The following is a 16282-nucleotide window of genomic DNA, read 5'->3' on the forward strand; positions in this document are numbered from 1 at the left end:
TCAAGAGAGTAAAAATCTATATATAAAGGTAGATTATTACAATATAGCGCCCCTGAGGTGATATCTCACAAAAGCGGCGCTATGCAAATTGTCCAATAAATAAATAAATTAATGTTTACATTTTATTGTGTATACACCGAAGTCAAAAATTAAATATAGATTGCAATTGGGAAAGAAGAAGTGGAAGGAGGGGGGAGGGGAAAGAGTAGGCTGGGTTTATAATAATTAGGAATTACAATATCGTTAGACGGGAAAGACCAGTTGAGTGGGAAAATATTTAAAAGGGAGTTTATAAAAAAATTCTTGTTAATTATATCTGCTTTTATATTAATATGTTTCCTCATTTCTAAAATTTCAAAATTATTTATAGTGAAGTATTTTAAGACCTGAAAAAACAAATAGCATATAACCATAAAACAATATATTCATAAGACAAATAGCATTTAATAACGGTTATTCTAATAAATTGATAGTTGAAATACTAAATAAAAAAATTAAACACATTCTCTTCAAACGGTCTTTCTAAAGATAGAAATAAACAATGGCGTAGAATTCTGTTTGTGGATAACGATACTTCTAAAATTATATATATTAACAATCCTGGTACCATTCAACTGGCGTTTTACACTAATAACAATGAAGAAATATATTCTTAATAATAAAGATAGCAAAATTCAAACAAAAAAATCAGGAGTTTAAAAACTCAATTGAGATGATTGTAATTTCTTTTACACAGGTAGAACCAATAGTAACTTTGAAGTCAGAACTAAAAAATATCGCAGGGCTATAAATGGAAATAGTGAATCTGAGTTTGCAAATAATCTTTTGAATAATGATCACACTTTCGATAAAAATTCAGGTCTTAAAATACTTCACTCAGGATATAAAGCATCGTAAATAAATAATTTTGAAATTTTAGAAATTAGAAAACATGCCAATATAAAATCAGATATAATTAATAAGAAAAAAAATATAAATAATAATGATAAATGCCATTACAAAGTGATAAGCTTCCAGAAGAAATCTTCTTTTAAAACGCTTGTTAATGGTAAGTAGTCAAGTATTGTGAGCTGCATATTTAAATATTCGCGCCAGGCATTTGGTTCATTTTTAAACCGCCAGAGGTGCGCTCTGTCGGCCATCTTGAAGAAACGCGTGAATTTTTATAAACGTCAAACATAATTGTTGTTTATTGTTGTTGTTATACGCCCATAGGGGCTTTTACATAGATTATAAATAAGTTTTACATAAGTTATCGAGTTAGAATTTATACTAAGAGTTATAAAAGTGAAGAATTTTAAAAAAATATACAAGTAGTTTTTGAAGAATATGGCGTAAAGAAACATTTTAAACAACATAATATTTAACAATAACAAAGAACAAAATATAATATAAAACATTACAATAACATATCTAATCGTTAAATCTATTACAATAATTTGTATGATTCCACAAAGTGTTGGTTTAATTTGAATTTAAGATTATAAAGGGAATCATGGAATATATCTATAATACCACCAAACTTGTTGCCCAAATCATGCATCCTATTGGTAAGTGAGTTTGACTGATAGTTGGTTTTATATGTGTCGCAAAAGAATGTTGTATTTTGTCTAGTATTTCTTGTCGGTACATAGAGTTTAATAGCAGCAACGATGGCAGGGCTGTCAATAAGGTTGTTCATGACTCTGTATAATAAAATTAGGTCTGAAATGGTTCTTCTGTCAGACAGCGTAATTAAATTAAGTCCATTCATCAAATTTACATAATTAATGTTTTCTATTGGAATTTTAAGCTTGAAATTTAAGTACCTAAGAAATTTGTGTTGAACCCGTTCTAATTTGTTAGAGTGTACTTTATAGAAAGGAGACCAAATAGGTGAATTATATTCCACTTGGCTTCTAACTAGTGAAATGTAGAGTGTTTTCATGCAATCCAATGACTTAAAATCAGTTAGGGTTCTACAAAGGAAGCCAAGAATCTTTAAAGCCTTATTAGTTATATCATCTATATGCGCTGTGAATGTTAAGTTTGATTCGAATATAACTCCCAAGTCACGAATTTGTGATACTGGTGTTAATTTAACATTATTTAAATTATATTCATGTAAGATATGAGAATGAGTTCTGGAAAATCGTATTACTTGACATTTCTCAATGTTCAAAAATAACATATTTTGTTCGCACCATTTAAAAAATTTATCTAAATTAGCTTGTAAAATTAGGCAATCATATATATTTCGTATTCTTTTAAACAATTTTAGATCATCTGCAAAAAGTAGGACTTGTACATCTTTAAATATGTTTACAATGTCATTAATGAATATTAAGAATAATATTGGGCCAAGGTGGGACCCTTGCGGGACACCACTTGTGGCCTCGAATACATCACGTAACTGTGGAGAATTTTCATTGTAATGTAATTAATCCAATGGATTATGAACTTTCTAAAACATATTTTCTTCGATATTATCCAAAAATTATATGAGCAGAAACGATGCTTTTGAAGAAATCTCGTATTATTATGAGGCGATCCTATTTTAGTATGGAATCGTGTCTTAATATTCAAGTTACCCGAAACAGACAATTTTAATTTCACCAATCAGAGGGCCTACATCGTCCAGACGCTGGGACAATAATACTATCAGATAATATATATCTGTCAGAATTTGTATCTTATGTTAGTTTTAATATTCTCCTGTTGAAGGAAGGGCACTTATGAAACCGGCGGAATAATGTGTACAAATAAAGTGAAGTTGACAAACCCAGGTACGCTTTATAGTATAGTATTATTATATGTCACAAACCAGAAGCAGTTATTTTCCCCCTTACCTAAAAAACGTGAATTTAAAACTCGTTTATCAGTATCACTATTGGTGTTTAAACCACGTTCGTTTGCAATATAAAAGTCTACAGATCTTAAGCGGAGAGTTTTTAAAATATTGTTAAATATTCGACTGAGCCACTTGACTCGACCACTTGCATTTCATCTGTCTGTAATTTGTTAGTGTGTTCCGTTTTCGTTCAATCCTGTCAAGATAGTAGCCGTGTTTAATAGTGCATTTTTATTCCGCCAGAGCGTTGCGACTTTTGCGAGCTGTCAATTCGGAGGATTATAACATTACGAGAAGTTCACTGTTCACAGAACTAACAGTCAATACATAAAACATAATGATGAACAAAATCATAACGAAAGATCTCGGTTTTTAAATTATGTATATGTAACTGTTTAAATAATTGATTCCCGCGTGTATATGTTTGTATTTACAGAAATCCGCAACCACTGGATTTATTGAGACACGGAGGCAGTCACGATTTGCTTAATAATCTTATTCGGTTAATGGAGCATTGTATTTGTCCATTCATTATGCAGGTTTTACCTTGGAAACTGAATCAAGTCTTTCAATTTTTGCATACGATTGTATCTGGTAAACCTTGAAATGGATAATAGTGTTTATTTGAAATGTTCACTCGGTGTTGCCAATAACAGATTAATTATTATTATATTCACTTCTATAGCAGCTATCAGCAATCAATTTAAAGCGATTAAAACGATGAATTCCTAAAACAAATATTTAAACAGCTTCTCCGAATTTGACAACCATCTAACTGAAACATACCACACGTTTAATAAACATAAATGAGTCAGTTTACCTCATAAAAACGGAATATTGGTCAGATTGGATAACTTTGAGGCACTAGAGTTACGGAAAGCCAAAAATATTAATGGCTATGTTATCAACAACCAAATGAACGTAAATAATACGATACACGGGTTGTTACCTATTGATAAAGAGCACTCTCTTTCCAACCCTCCGCCAGCTAACAGCCTGGTCAACATCGGGTAGTAAAGCTAGTAGGGATACCTATTACATATATTTCGTACTGGCACTTCAATTTCTTGCAAAAGTGTTTCTTCTTAATGTTTTGATGCATCTTTCTAGGTCAACGCTACTACCTCTGAATATTGTTTGTATTCGAAGTAATAACACTAATGATCCTTTGTTTTCATAGAATACAACCATTTAATAGATGCTTAATTAGAGATTAATTTGTAAATGTGTATTTAAACCTAGTCGTAATAATTTTCTTAAAAAGATTTTGATATTTTCAAAATCACAAAGACATCATGATCAATTTAAAATCATGTTCCTAATAAACATGCATAAAAAATATATGCCTTTTGATTAAAATACCTACTTTAAAACACACACTGTCGTGAGTTGGTTAAGTGTTATTTGGGGAGGAAAAACACACACAACCGCTTTACACAGAAAAAATCCTAAAACAATTCTGTTTATAATATATACATATTCATTAAAACTTGTGAAGAAACCGTGGGGCAATTCGAGTATAAATATCTTGTAGCAAACATTACCTGAAAGTATCACAAAAATAAATAAAAATAGAGATTTTAAATTTTATCTTTAAAAACACACCGAAAATATAAACTGAATACTTTAACATATAAAAAAAGAAATAACGAACACAATAACGCAGCCTCATACACTCAAGCCTATATTATTATGATGGTACATCTTATATAACATAACATTATGTGAAATGATTACTTTGTACACTATAACATATTGTCCGTAAATGATGTAATATTATTTATATCTCTAAATAGTATAAAAAGGTCGCTATCCGCATCTGTCTGTTTGCGCGCTTAGTTCTTCTAAAGTATGCAACAGATTTTGATAGAGTTTTCACTATCGTTTAGAAATTTTCTTCCGAAAGGTTTACATATATTATGTTTATAAAAAGTAGATAAATGTCGATATTTTGTAATCAAGTCGTAAAAAAATATTTTTGAGAGCTTTTATTGCTACGCTGGCTAAACCTTATGAGATACATCAAAATAATCTACTACGGAATTGTACATCTTAAAAAAACCTACAGAAAAATCCACTACGGTATATGTCTATCATCTCCTAAGGATAACTCCCAGCAACATCGGGTACACGTTAGCTAGTTCTAATAAACACGCTAAAAAATAAAATAATAATAATGGAGAATATTTTTCAAATTTCCGATTTAAAATGTAGTAATCTAGTGGATTAATTGAAACACAAACTATATTACACAACAGTAACTTTCTGTAAAACCGTCTCGATAAATAGAAAAGGAATGCAGGACACTATAAACACTATAGTTTTCTTGATGAACCTGTCGATATATGCAAACTATTCATATAAATCGACAGGTTCATCGACAAAACGTATACGAGTTTTCTTAATGAACCTGTCGATATATGCCAACTATTAACCTATGAAGATTCTAGAAAGAAATCTGAACTCAATGTCTTTGAAATAACTAATTTAAATTCGATTTTTGGAGAAAATATTCAGACGTAAAGATATAATGTATTCAGATTTCGTGTTTGTTAAAGGCCCCGCACTGTTTTTCAAGGTTTGTTTTCATATCGGCTTCTGAACGTCAACGTTTCAAACTATACAGATGTGGCTTTTGTCAAGCGAAATCTGGAAAACTGTGTTTAATTTGAATATATTTGGCTTTGTTAAACCAGAGCTACCGTGGGCAGGTAGGTAGGTATTTGTTGAAATTAGGATTCATTAGGATTCAGAGAGTTTCAGATGTTCAATAACACCCGGTATCACGTTGTGCAGTATATAAGCGTCCTCAGAAAACTGGTGTAATACAAAGTATTTGTGGTTTGAACCTAGGTATCCCAATTTACACAATGAGTCTTTCGTACATCATGCACGCACAGTGACTGAGCTTGCACCGGATGCGGTTAACTTTGTTCAAACTTTCCGAGGGAGAAAACCCCGGAGATTTAAAATGGGAAGTGTGCCACGGGTTCATCATGAAACTTCAGGTTGTTTTCTGATTGAGGTAGATTTGCATATTCAGTTCGAAAAGTCTTCCTGCATATAATGTGGGAAGTCAGATATTTTCGATGCAATTTAGGAATCTAACGTTCTATATCCTTTTCTTGTGGAAAGATACTTGTGGCCTTAAGAAGGGTTACAGTATATTTAATTAGCGCGCTACTATTGGGTTTCGCTGCCCTCTCTGGTTTGGAGTCCTAACCCTAGATAGGTACTTAACTGATAATATCCATGGAATGTGCAGAATCGAGTAGGTAATCCATCTAATTTTTAACGTACGTAATAATTTGTCAGTCATGCAAAAAAGCTCTAGGTCAAGGTGTAGGTTTAAAAAAAAAATAGAGTTGTCAAAAAAGAATAATCAATATGCAATTCGGCTTTGTGTCTGTTTTACATAAACGCGAGTTGTAAGGCAATATCTTATTTAAAACCTCGGTGCACGATCACTTCTTGAGTATGTAATGCTTTGGGAACAAGACAATGTTTGTGTAAAAATTATGTATTGACATAATATATCAAACAATACCGATACAAAAGTGGTTGTGATTGAGCCATCGAATACATTCAGAGCGAAGACGATTATCTTTATATACCAATTAATTTCTTGTGAGTTTGAAAAGAATATGCACAGACTTTGTAATGATCTGAAACGTTGATATTAATTAAATTATAATTTTTTAATGGACCAACCAAAGATATTAGAAGAACGAGATGCGCTATGAGCAGTTCATACTGTGTGGAATTGTTTTGCCCAGTGTCGCCGGTTTTGTTCACCAATACTACTGCACACCTTCGCTTACGCTAAGGACGTATCGTTTCAGTTGGCACTAATACATAGAACAGATTTCTGTGCGTACACGTCCCGATAGCATTCAAAGTACCCTAATTAGGTAGTACTCCGCCTACGGTCCGGCGGCCAACATAGCATATCTCGTTCTTCTAATATCTTTGGGAACAACTTTTATCTAACTTGTGAAGATTAAACCGAAATATAATATATCATTAAAGAATAAGATAATACTAACAAATCTAAACAAAATACGAAACAGAACAAGACATAGAAAATAAAATAAAAGATGATAGTCTCAACGATATATTACACTGATGGGTATAACCTTAAAAAAGGAGAGTTATTCCAATAAAATTTTTAAACTCTTTAGACTTTTAGAAAAAGCCAGTAGGTACAATATAACTAAAAATCGGATATATTTATCCGAGACACATAAGTTACAAACAAATACTTCCAAAATATGGGAAAAATTAGTTGCAACCTTATATTGTTAATTGTGAATTAGAAATATGAGATCGACAAAAATTACATAAAATAATTATGTAACAATGATCGAGTGAATAAAGTCCTTGTCCCGGTAAGAGAAAGATGCTGGTGTCGATTCCCAGTTGGGAAAGTATCTTTTATTTTATTTTGTTTGTCTTGTTCTGTTTCATGTTTCGAAGAGATTTGTTAGTATTATTTTATTCTTTAATAATTCAATTATTATTTGATTTATTGATCAAAATGTTAACATTAGTTTACTTACCATGTTTGAATGAAAAAAATATTAGTAATAATATATATTTTTTAATAATAATTTTTTATTAATTATTAATAATAAATTTTTCAAAAATGGTAGAAATACCATTCTTAGAAAAAAACGAAGTGAGGGGTGTGCAGAGAAAAAAAGATCAGTTTATTTTTCTTTTAATTTAATGGGATTTTGATAATGCTTTCGCTGGTACTAAGGGTTTTCTACATTTTCTCGCTGTTTTATTATCGAATATAACTTTAGTTTTCGAATTCGTTTGCCAGTTTAACCCTTGTCCTATCGAGTGACGCTATTTGGTCTCTCTCGAACCCACTCGACAGTTATAATGAATTTAAGTGTTACACTAAAGTAGAAATTTTGAAGTTTATTCTTGTCTAAACGATTCGATTTTACTAAAACAATTTAAAACTTTTGTCCTCTTTTTGTATTTTTGAGCGTTACCGGTTTCAGTCGATTGCGGCTATCTTCAGACTACTTTGGTAAGCTGAAACCAGTAACGGTAAAAAAAACGTGGATACAAGTTTTAAACAATATTTTTTTTTTATTTTTAATATTTATTTATTTATTTATTTTTTTATTTTTATTTTGAATATCTATTTATGTGAGACTTCTTATCATTTTTACTAATGTATCTTATTTTATTATATGCTTTTGTTGTAACATTTAATATTTTTTCTTTTTTCGTTGTATTATGTTTCCTTTATTGTTTTAATTTTGTAGAATCTAAAATAACTGTGATCCTCTACTATTAAACTTTGTATTGTGTAAAAGCCCATTAGGGCGTGTAATAATAATAATAATAACAAACTATTGTAATGGAATTTCACCACGAATTGTCAGTATTAAAAAAATAAAAATCTATATTTTTTCATGAATTTGACGCAATTATATATTTTTCAAATTCATTAGCTGCGTCCGATCCGTCCGTCTACCGAGTGGTTCTTCCAACCTTGGCCACAATGTAAATCTATTTCTATGGATACAAATTAACTTGACCTTATTACCCGGAGATTAGATGCATTTTCAAAATCTAAAAACGCGAGTATGAGCGGGTAAAAACAACCGAAGAATCTCACGAAAAGTGTAATTATTTTATTTTTCAATGCATCTTTTTTCTCACGGCTCGTGACAATGGAACAATTGGTTTGAGATAAATGTTTCGGTTTCCAAATTAAGTGCGATGTTCTGCGGAGGTTTAAGTCGGGCTAATAATGCGATTCTTTTGTCAAAACAAGATGATTTATAATGAGAATAGAAACACGAGTGTTGTGTTGTGATGGAAAACTTCTTATTATCCTTTTTTATCTGATGATGTCTAATTTAATAACTAGGTATTAATGCAAAGCAAAAAACAGGTTTCTTAGTATTCTAAAAGGTAATCAGCGATCATAAGTTAATACGGATCTCTGAAAAGATACTCGTTACGTTGTAGTAAAAAAAAAAACAAAATTCATATATTATATTATTTAAACAGGATAAGAAATTGGCCACTAAATACTACTAAATAGGGTTTTTACCGACTCTCAATGATCACGACAATTTAAAATCAAAATAATTGTAAATAAATGCAATAAATATTATGAATACAAAAGTTTAGTACGACTGTCCATTTTTGCAAATTCATAAAAGGTAGCTTGGATACTAAATGGATATGAAGTTAAGATTTACATTGAAATTCGTCAAATAATTCGTTCTTGCTCATATAATATAAAAGTTTAATTTTCCTTTTGAAGTGCATATTTTGAACACATGTTACTTTTCTTAAAAGCATGAAATATCTCGCGTGAAAAATCCATACAAATTGAAAATATATTTATATATATTTTCCCTACAAAATTATAATAATATTTTTTGTAGGGAAATTTCAGGCGAGTAATAATTTGTTATTCTTTGTGATATGCATAAAAACCCTTTCTTATTTACATTAGTTTATCATTAAAAAATAATGTTACTTTTCGGTTCAGGTAAAATCATGCAGCGAGATAACCCTAGTTAAAATATGTTTAATTTTTATATTTTCTCGCAGAAAGCATTATAATTAACACTACAAAGTGAAATGTATTTATCATGCAAATAAATAATCGTAAAAATCATCGAAAAATAATTGTTTATTATAAATATCGTAATAGTAGCGGTGCTATTACAGAGCCCTGTGTTACACCACTGAGTTACAACCCTGTACACTACATATGCAAAGAATTATATCATGTTGTTATTGTTGCAGGCTTACCGTCAGCCCCGCTCCACGGCTGTGCAGGTGGCCAGGATAGTGGCCTTTACCGTGATCCTGTCCAGCATGGTGCTGGGCGGCTTCCTACTGGCCGCGAGCTACGTCCAAGCCAGGGCGGGTTGCCAACAGCTCGAGCAGCTGGACGCTATGCTGGAAAAGGAACTGGCGTACGAGGCTAGGATGCAAGCTGAGGATCAGGTCAGTCCAACTAAGTTTGATCAATTGTTTTGAGGAAAAAACTGATAGCTCCATTGTCCCCTCTCCATCTTTACTACATACATACAACATATACCACAAAGGAGATATCTATGGCTGGAACATATTCGGATTGAGTGCAATGAAGTAAGTGCTTACGTAAAATATGTTTGGCTAAAACATTTTAATGTTTATCACAAAGTTCCGCGTTACTCTCCCCATATCTGCCAAAACGTTTCTCTCGTGATTGAATGTTTGTACAGTTTTTTACATTTATGCAACACGCGTTAGTTAGAGGATAATGTAAAACATGCGTCAGTTTTCTGAGACTTCAGTTGGACTGGCCTTTTACCGAAGTGCATAAGGGTGAGGGCTTAAGTTGTGAAATTGTGATTTTGGAATCCAGTATCGCTGAATCCAAACGGGTTTACCGATATGCTCGTAAAGTAAGAGCTTATCAATATTTTCAGTCTTTATAAGGTACTTATTTCATCCTTTTAGTCCAAGGAATGGCATCTAAGTTTTAGTAACATTTCTAAAATCTGGCGTATGCTATGTCACACCAAACAAGTTTTAAAGAGAATCTTATGTCCAAGGTCTTGCGCGATATGTTAACTTATTCTTAACCAATAAATTGTAATAAACCTTCTTTTGAAATTCAGAAGGTTTTTTTCCACTATTAGCTAAGTCGCACTGTTTAGGTTATCAATATTTCAATTTGGAAGGCCTTTTCCACAAGTCAAACCAGTTTTCAAGTTTAACAACTAGTCGCATCTATTTAATTATTTTTTATGATAATTATGTGACCACAAAAATAACAAAAACATTCTGCGCCGCGAAATGTTTACGTAAATTTTTGTTATTATTTTTCCGATTGGAAAATAAACAGGGCATTCATTGAGAATGTTAATACAATAGGTTTTGTGATTTATTTTCAAGTTAACTAGTATTTATATGACGGTAGGTTATTAGTGGTAATGTTTATTTTTCAGGGATGTATATTTAGATTAAATGATTACTTGAATTGTAAGTAAAGTCATTAGTTATGAAATAGTAATAATAATGTTATGCGCGGATATAATAATTTACAGAATAGACGGAAAATGAATAAATAACAAAGTCTGCAAACAAAGGACAATAACTGCGAAGGTGGCTTTGTCATTTTAATTTGTGTACGCAGCAATTTTTTTGCGCAAATATGATACTTTTCCGTGACCGTGAAGATCGTAAAAATGTTCTGTTGCTCATCGTCTGCAATTTTTCTATTACACAAATAGTTTTTTTAAGGCGATGCCATGCGTAGTAATGCAAAATCATGTGTTTTTGGTTTGAAAATTTGGTCCCCTAGAAATGTTTCAGATGCTTTAATTAAATACTGCGAGTAGAATACATCTTGGCCTTTGAAATAATCGAGTATTTTTTTAGATAAGTCTTTTTATAAGCCCAGAAAAAAATAATGTATAAGGCCTATGAAAACTGCTTTAAAGTTCAAAATTTCCTACTTACGAACCCGTTTTCGGTTATGATTTTATTGTATAATGTGGCAAATTAAGTTATTATTAAATGATCGAAAAAAAAAAATTATGAATGAACACCCACAAAATAAAATAAAAGGCACTTTTTGGCCATGTTTTTTTCTTGCATAAATCAAAACAGGCGGATAGTGGTAAGCGGGAATTTAAACCTTATCGCCATCTACGTAAGGCTTGTTATTGATAGCGGCTCAATTTAAAATATTAAACGTCGTAGTGCATCGCCTTAACCTAAGGTATTTTCGTTTTTCTGGTTCTAGAAAAAAATTTACAAAATTACGATAGTGAAGGTATTTTTAATATGACATTTTCCATAACGATTTAAAACGAAATATTCGTTGTTATTCCTGAATTCGGCAGCGTTGACGTAATGCCGGGCGATGTGTGGGACAGCCGTCTTTCCCGACAATGGCGTTTTCTATGTCATGATGACGTTGTGGCCAATTGGAACCGTTTCGGAATATGCGGTTTTAGATCGTTTTTCAAATCAATAATTATGAAGGAGAATATTAAAATTATATACTTTTAGCACGATATTCATAATCAGAAAAATAAACATTAAATATTCCATACATTTTTAGCGGTCCATTTAGCATTTTTAGCATGTACAGTTGAAAATACCCCATTTTCTGCATATTTTAATTATGTGTAATAAATAACTAAGAAATGAAAAATAATTGATGTTTATTGCAAAAAATCTAATTTATACTTCTTAAATTTAATTAACATTAGGATCATAATTTTAGTACTAAGACATACGTTTGACGTCATGGGAACTCTGCAATATTCCGCAATATCAACGAATACAAACATTACTATGGACTTTGAGTCTGTTATGATAATGATGTGGTGGCAGTCGGTGGTTTGAAATCATTACAGGCTACTAATTTACTCAGAGGAAACTCCATTTGAAGCAAATTAGAGGTTTTAGTATACTGTAGTGGCTAATAGCTTTTCATCCTATTTATATAATGCTATGTTCATGTCGCTAGAAAATAATTATAAACGCCACCCGATGATGTCAGTGATTATAAATTAATTCAAGGTTCTTTCGATGGATATGTTAATTAACTTTGCATTTTGGTATATAGGAGTGCATCAGGAAAACAAGTAATTTAGTGTTTGGTACATCAGTAGGATTATTTTGAATTGTAACATTTTGTTTTTATACTAAGAATTATAATTTTTTTTTTCACCACAATTACTTAGCAACTGTCTTGTTTAGGGCTAGCTAGATTACTCAATAGTGACCAGGGCCTCTATTCGAGTGGTTCGACCCACTCGTTGTTCGAGTGGAATGACTTTTTGACGTTTGGCGTATGTAAGTTTGTACCTTCGTCGAAACTATAAAATAAGAAGTCGTCCAATGTATGTACTTTCGACGTGGCCTAGATTGGAGAATCGTTACCCCAGTGCTAACCTTGTACAAATCACAAGTAGATAGATACTATTGTGTTGTTATTTCTGTATTTTTTTTGGGATATTATGCCTTGTTAAGCTTCTTCCTTCTTTAGAAAACGTTTTGGACAGCGTAACAGTGTTCATCATCAGGGCAGATATGTTGTGAAGTGTCTGTTTAAGTATGTAGATTGAAGACCTACAAATAAAGTATATTGTATCCGAGACACTATCTATGTTACGAATAAATTCGCTAGGACTTTGCAATTCTTGAAAAAGATAGCATCTAAAAATTAGTTGAAGATAATAACGTTTAATCTGAATTGATTGGATTGAGACTTTGTTTCGGTAGGATAGAGTTCTTGGGTTCGATTCCCAGCTGCGACCGTTACCTTTTTATTTTCTGAGTCTTGTTGTGTTTATGTTTCATTTAAATTTATTGGTAACATCTTCTTCTTCAATGATTAAGATTACATTGATAGGCATAATCTTAAAAAACTTATTTAATTAAAATAGATAAAAAAGTATTTGCTTTCATCAGTTGAGTGGTACTGTATTCACTTACTAAATAATACCTCCATATTGGTGTAATAATTAATTATGAGTAGCCGTTTCAACACTTTAAAGAAAATATGTTGTTGGTATTTTATGTTTGATAGTTAAATGGATTTTTCAAAAATCCCTAGCTCGTTGGCCGTGAAATTACACGCAGAAAACATTACGCAAGTTTTATTCCACTAGAGCGTTTTAAAGTAAGTTTGTTGTTTTCCGAAAAAAACGTACCTTCATTTTAAGTAAGTGTTTGTTTGTTTACTTGTTACCTTAAGTGTATTCCAGAGGACAAAAGACTTCCTTAATACAGAAAACAGAGTAGAGACTAACTGTTACAAAACACAGCTTATTTGGCCTAGAAAGTGTCATTAGCGAACGCGGTAGTGGTTCACTTGTGCGGCCAAAGTGTCCCCGATTCTAAAACGTATCCGCTAGCAAAATTAATATAATAAGTAGTTTTATAATATTAAGTGATTAAAATATTTGTAAAACTGAATTATTTGAAATAAAGCACACTAAAGATGTGTTAAATTAAATAAAATTTAATATTGCCTTAAACAATATGAACAACTATGTATACACCACTATATAATCAATTTTCGAAAGTAACTAAAATGTTAAACGAACTAAATTTGTTAACAGTGAAATAGATGCTGTATTTGAACACGTTTATATTTATACTTAAAATAATAAACAACCTATTACCAAAAAACTTTTCAAATAAAATTATATACAACAAGGGCATTCACAAACATGATAAAAGAACGTGCAACGAAGTTAGGCTACCAAAGCCAATACACAAAATAGTTTACTGTACAAAGGAATATAAAATTATAATGCGTAGTAATTAGTAATTAGTCTGCACCAATTGTTAGATTCATACTGGATTGTAGGGAGTTATGTTAATAAAAATAAAAGGCAATAAATAGTAAAAATACTAAAATTTGTTTACGTAATCATTATATTTATTATTAAATAGTATACAACAAATTCGCTATACACGTTTATTTGTTTGTGCGTGTACTTCTTTTAAACTAAGAAAATCTTTTGGTAGGGTTTTCATTATCATTTAGAGATTTCTTCCGGAAGGTTTTTATATATAAAACATACATATTATTTTTATAGATAGTAGAGATAAGTTGAGCAACGCCAGGGGCTCTATTCCCGAATCGAGGGCGCTCGTAATCGCCGTCGAAAGTACGTACGTTGGTCGTCGTTGCTATTCCCGAAATTGGTCGAAGGTACATACTTTGACGCCAAACGTCAAAAGTCATTCCACACAACATCTACTGGGTGCAACCAGTAGAAACAGGGCAGCGAGTGGTAGGTTGTTGGCGTTTCTATGGAATTGGCTGTCAAAATCTAGTCTAGCTGTCAATTTTTGTTTTACCGCGCGGATTCCGCAAATGTAAAAGTGGGTGAAAATTTCTCACTTACTAAGTCTTTATCGGAGCTTACATGCTTAATAAAGAGTTGCTTTTGGCAATTTGTAATATGTCCCGCAGCCATTTCTGTTTTGAATAACGAATAACTGTTGTCTGTTTGACAGTCACACCATAGAAATCCCAAAAACATCAGGAACATAGACAATATTCACAGGGGTGCCAATATAATCATCTCTTCTACCAACTTCGACCGTTCGACGCTCAAGAATACGTAAAATTGAAACATTCGAAAAAGTTAGTCGCGACGACTAGTAGTTTTTCACTCGAAGACGGCGCATACGAAAACGATTGATCGTTTCAGGTTCTTCCATTGGTTTTGAAACAAATAGTGGTGTGTACAATTATTTTTTAATATTATAAGACAAGGTTTTTTATGCATAGCACAAAGGATAACAAATTATTATAAGCAATAATCCAAAGTTGGTTGTTTACGGGTGAAATAATATACAGTAATTGTTGATTGAAGTACTAGTACATATTGAATTATTTGGCGGGTTGGGAAAAAGCAGACGTAGCTCAGTGGTCCAGAGCACCTGACCGGACATCAGAATGTGCGGTTTCAATTCCCGTCGGCGGCATTTATTTTTAATCGGGAGATATTTTAAATTCGTATGGATATTTCAGGCGACTAATTATTGCTTATAATAATTTTTGGTGTGAACAAAGTTAGGTATTTTGTTTAAATTAACACACAAATTACGCCACAATGGGAATTTTAAATTGTTGAAGTAATATAAACTTATTTGGGTTATTGTTAACATTTTAAAACCATTTAAGATGGGGTTTACTTGTCTAAATCAGTTATCAGTGTTATCACAATATCGTAGCCAGTGGTGTGGGTTTTAGTGACGTCAGAATTCACCGACCAATCAGAGAGCATTTTGATATTTTAGTTATTAAAACTTTTCCAGAACGATTTACTGATTCTACATAATATAATTATACGCACATATCATAGTTCAGAGTAAGTGTTTGTTGATCTATGTGATTTTATTTTTAAGTCATAACATATTTCAGTGGAATTCGCAATTATCAGTTGATTATGACGATTTGAGTGCTAGGTAGTTAAATAACATTGCAACTTCATTAATTTGTCAGTTTGTATATTCATTTAGCACCAGTATCACTCTAGAGTTGCTAATAAATAGAGTTCAAGACGGTTGACTTAGACGAGCCTCTTTTAAAAATAAATTTTTTCCATCTTACTCATATATATACATAACTCACGTCACGTTTTGAAATGTGACGTGTCCTTCATTACATGCATTATCACAAATATCTATGTTAAATTCATTTTATTCACAATTTTTACGGGGTAGAGGTATTCGAAAAAAAGAAATCTATCTACGTACATTCTATTCATGGCGTTTCTTTGTGCGAAGGTTTTAATATTTTTTTGTGTGATGAAAAAAATATGTATATTAGGTCTATTACAAACAATCTATGCTAATTTCGAGCGTATCCCGCATCGTTTCTTCTCTTACTAATTAGGGCGAGGGATGCTATTGGTTAGTTTTTTCACCCCGCCCCGTTCT

At 31.7% G+C, this 16282-nt stretch overlaps 1 protein-coding gene across 2 annotated transcripts in view; it reads left to right on the forward strand.

The window, feature by feature from the left end:
- LOC149422719 (uncharacterized) overlaps nt 1-16282 on the forward strand; it is a 157957-nt gene that overhangs the window by 11605 nt on the left and 130070 nt on the right. For both annotated transcript variants that reach the window (XM_089633471.1, XM_089633473.1), the window contains one exon: nt 9620-9823. In XM_089633471.1, coding sequence (XP_089489597.1) covers nt 9620-9823 — 204 coding nt within the window. The remainder of the gene's footprint in view (nt 1-9619; nt 9824-16282) is intronic.

Source organism: Hesperophylax consimilis, chromosome 7 (assembly GCF_061612785.1).
Source record: "Hesperophylax consimilis isolate HC1 chromosome 7, BYU_Hcon_1.0, whole genome shotgun sequence".
NCBI classification, from domain to species: Eukaryota; Metazoa; Arthropoda; class Insecta; order Trichoptera; family Limnephilidae; genus Hesperophylax; species Hesperophylax consimilis.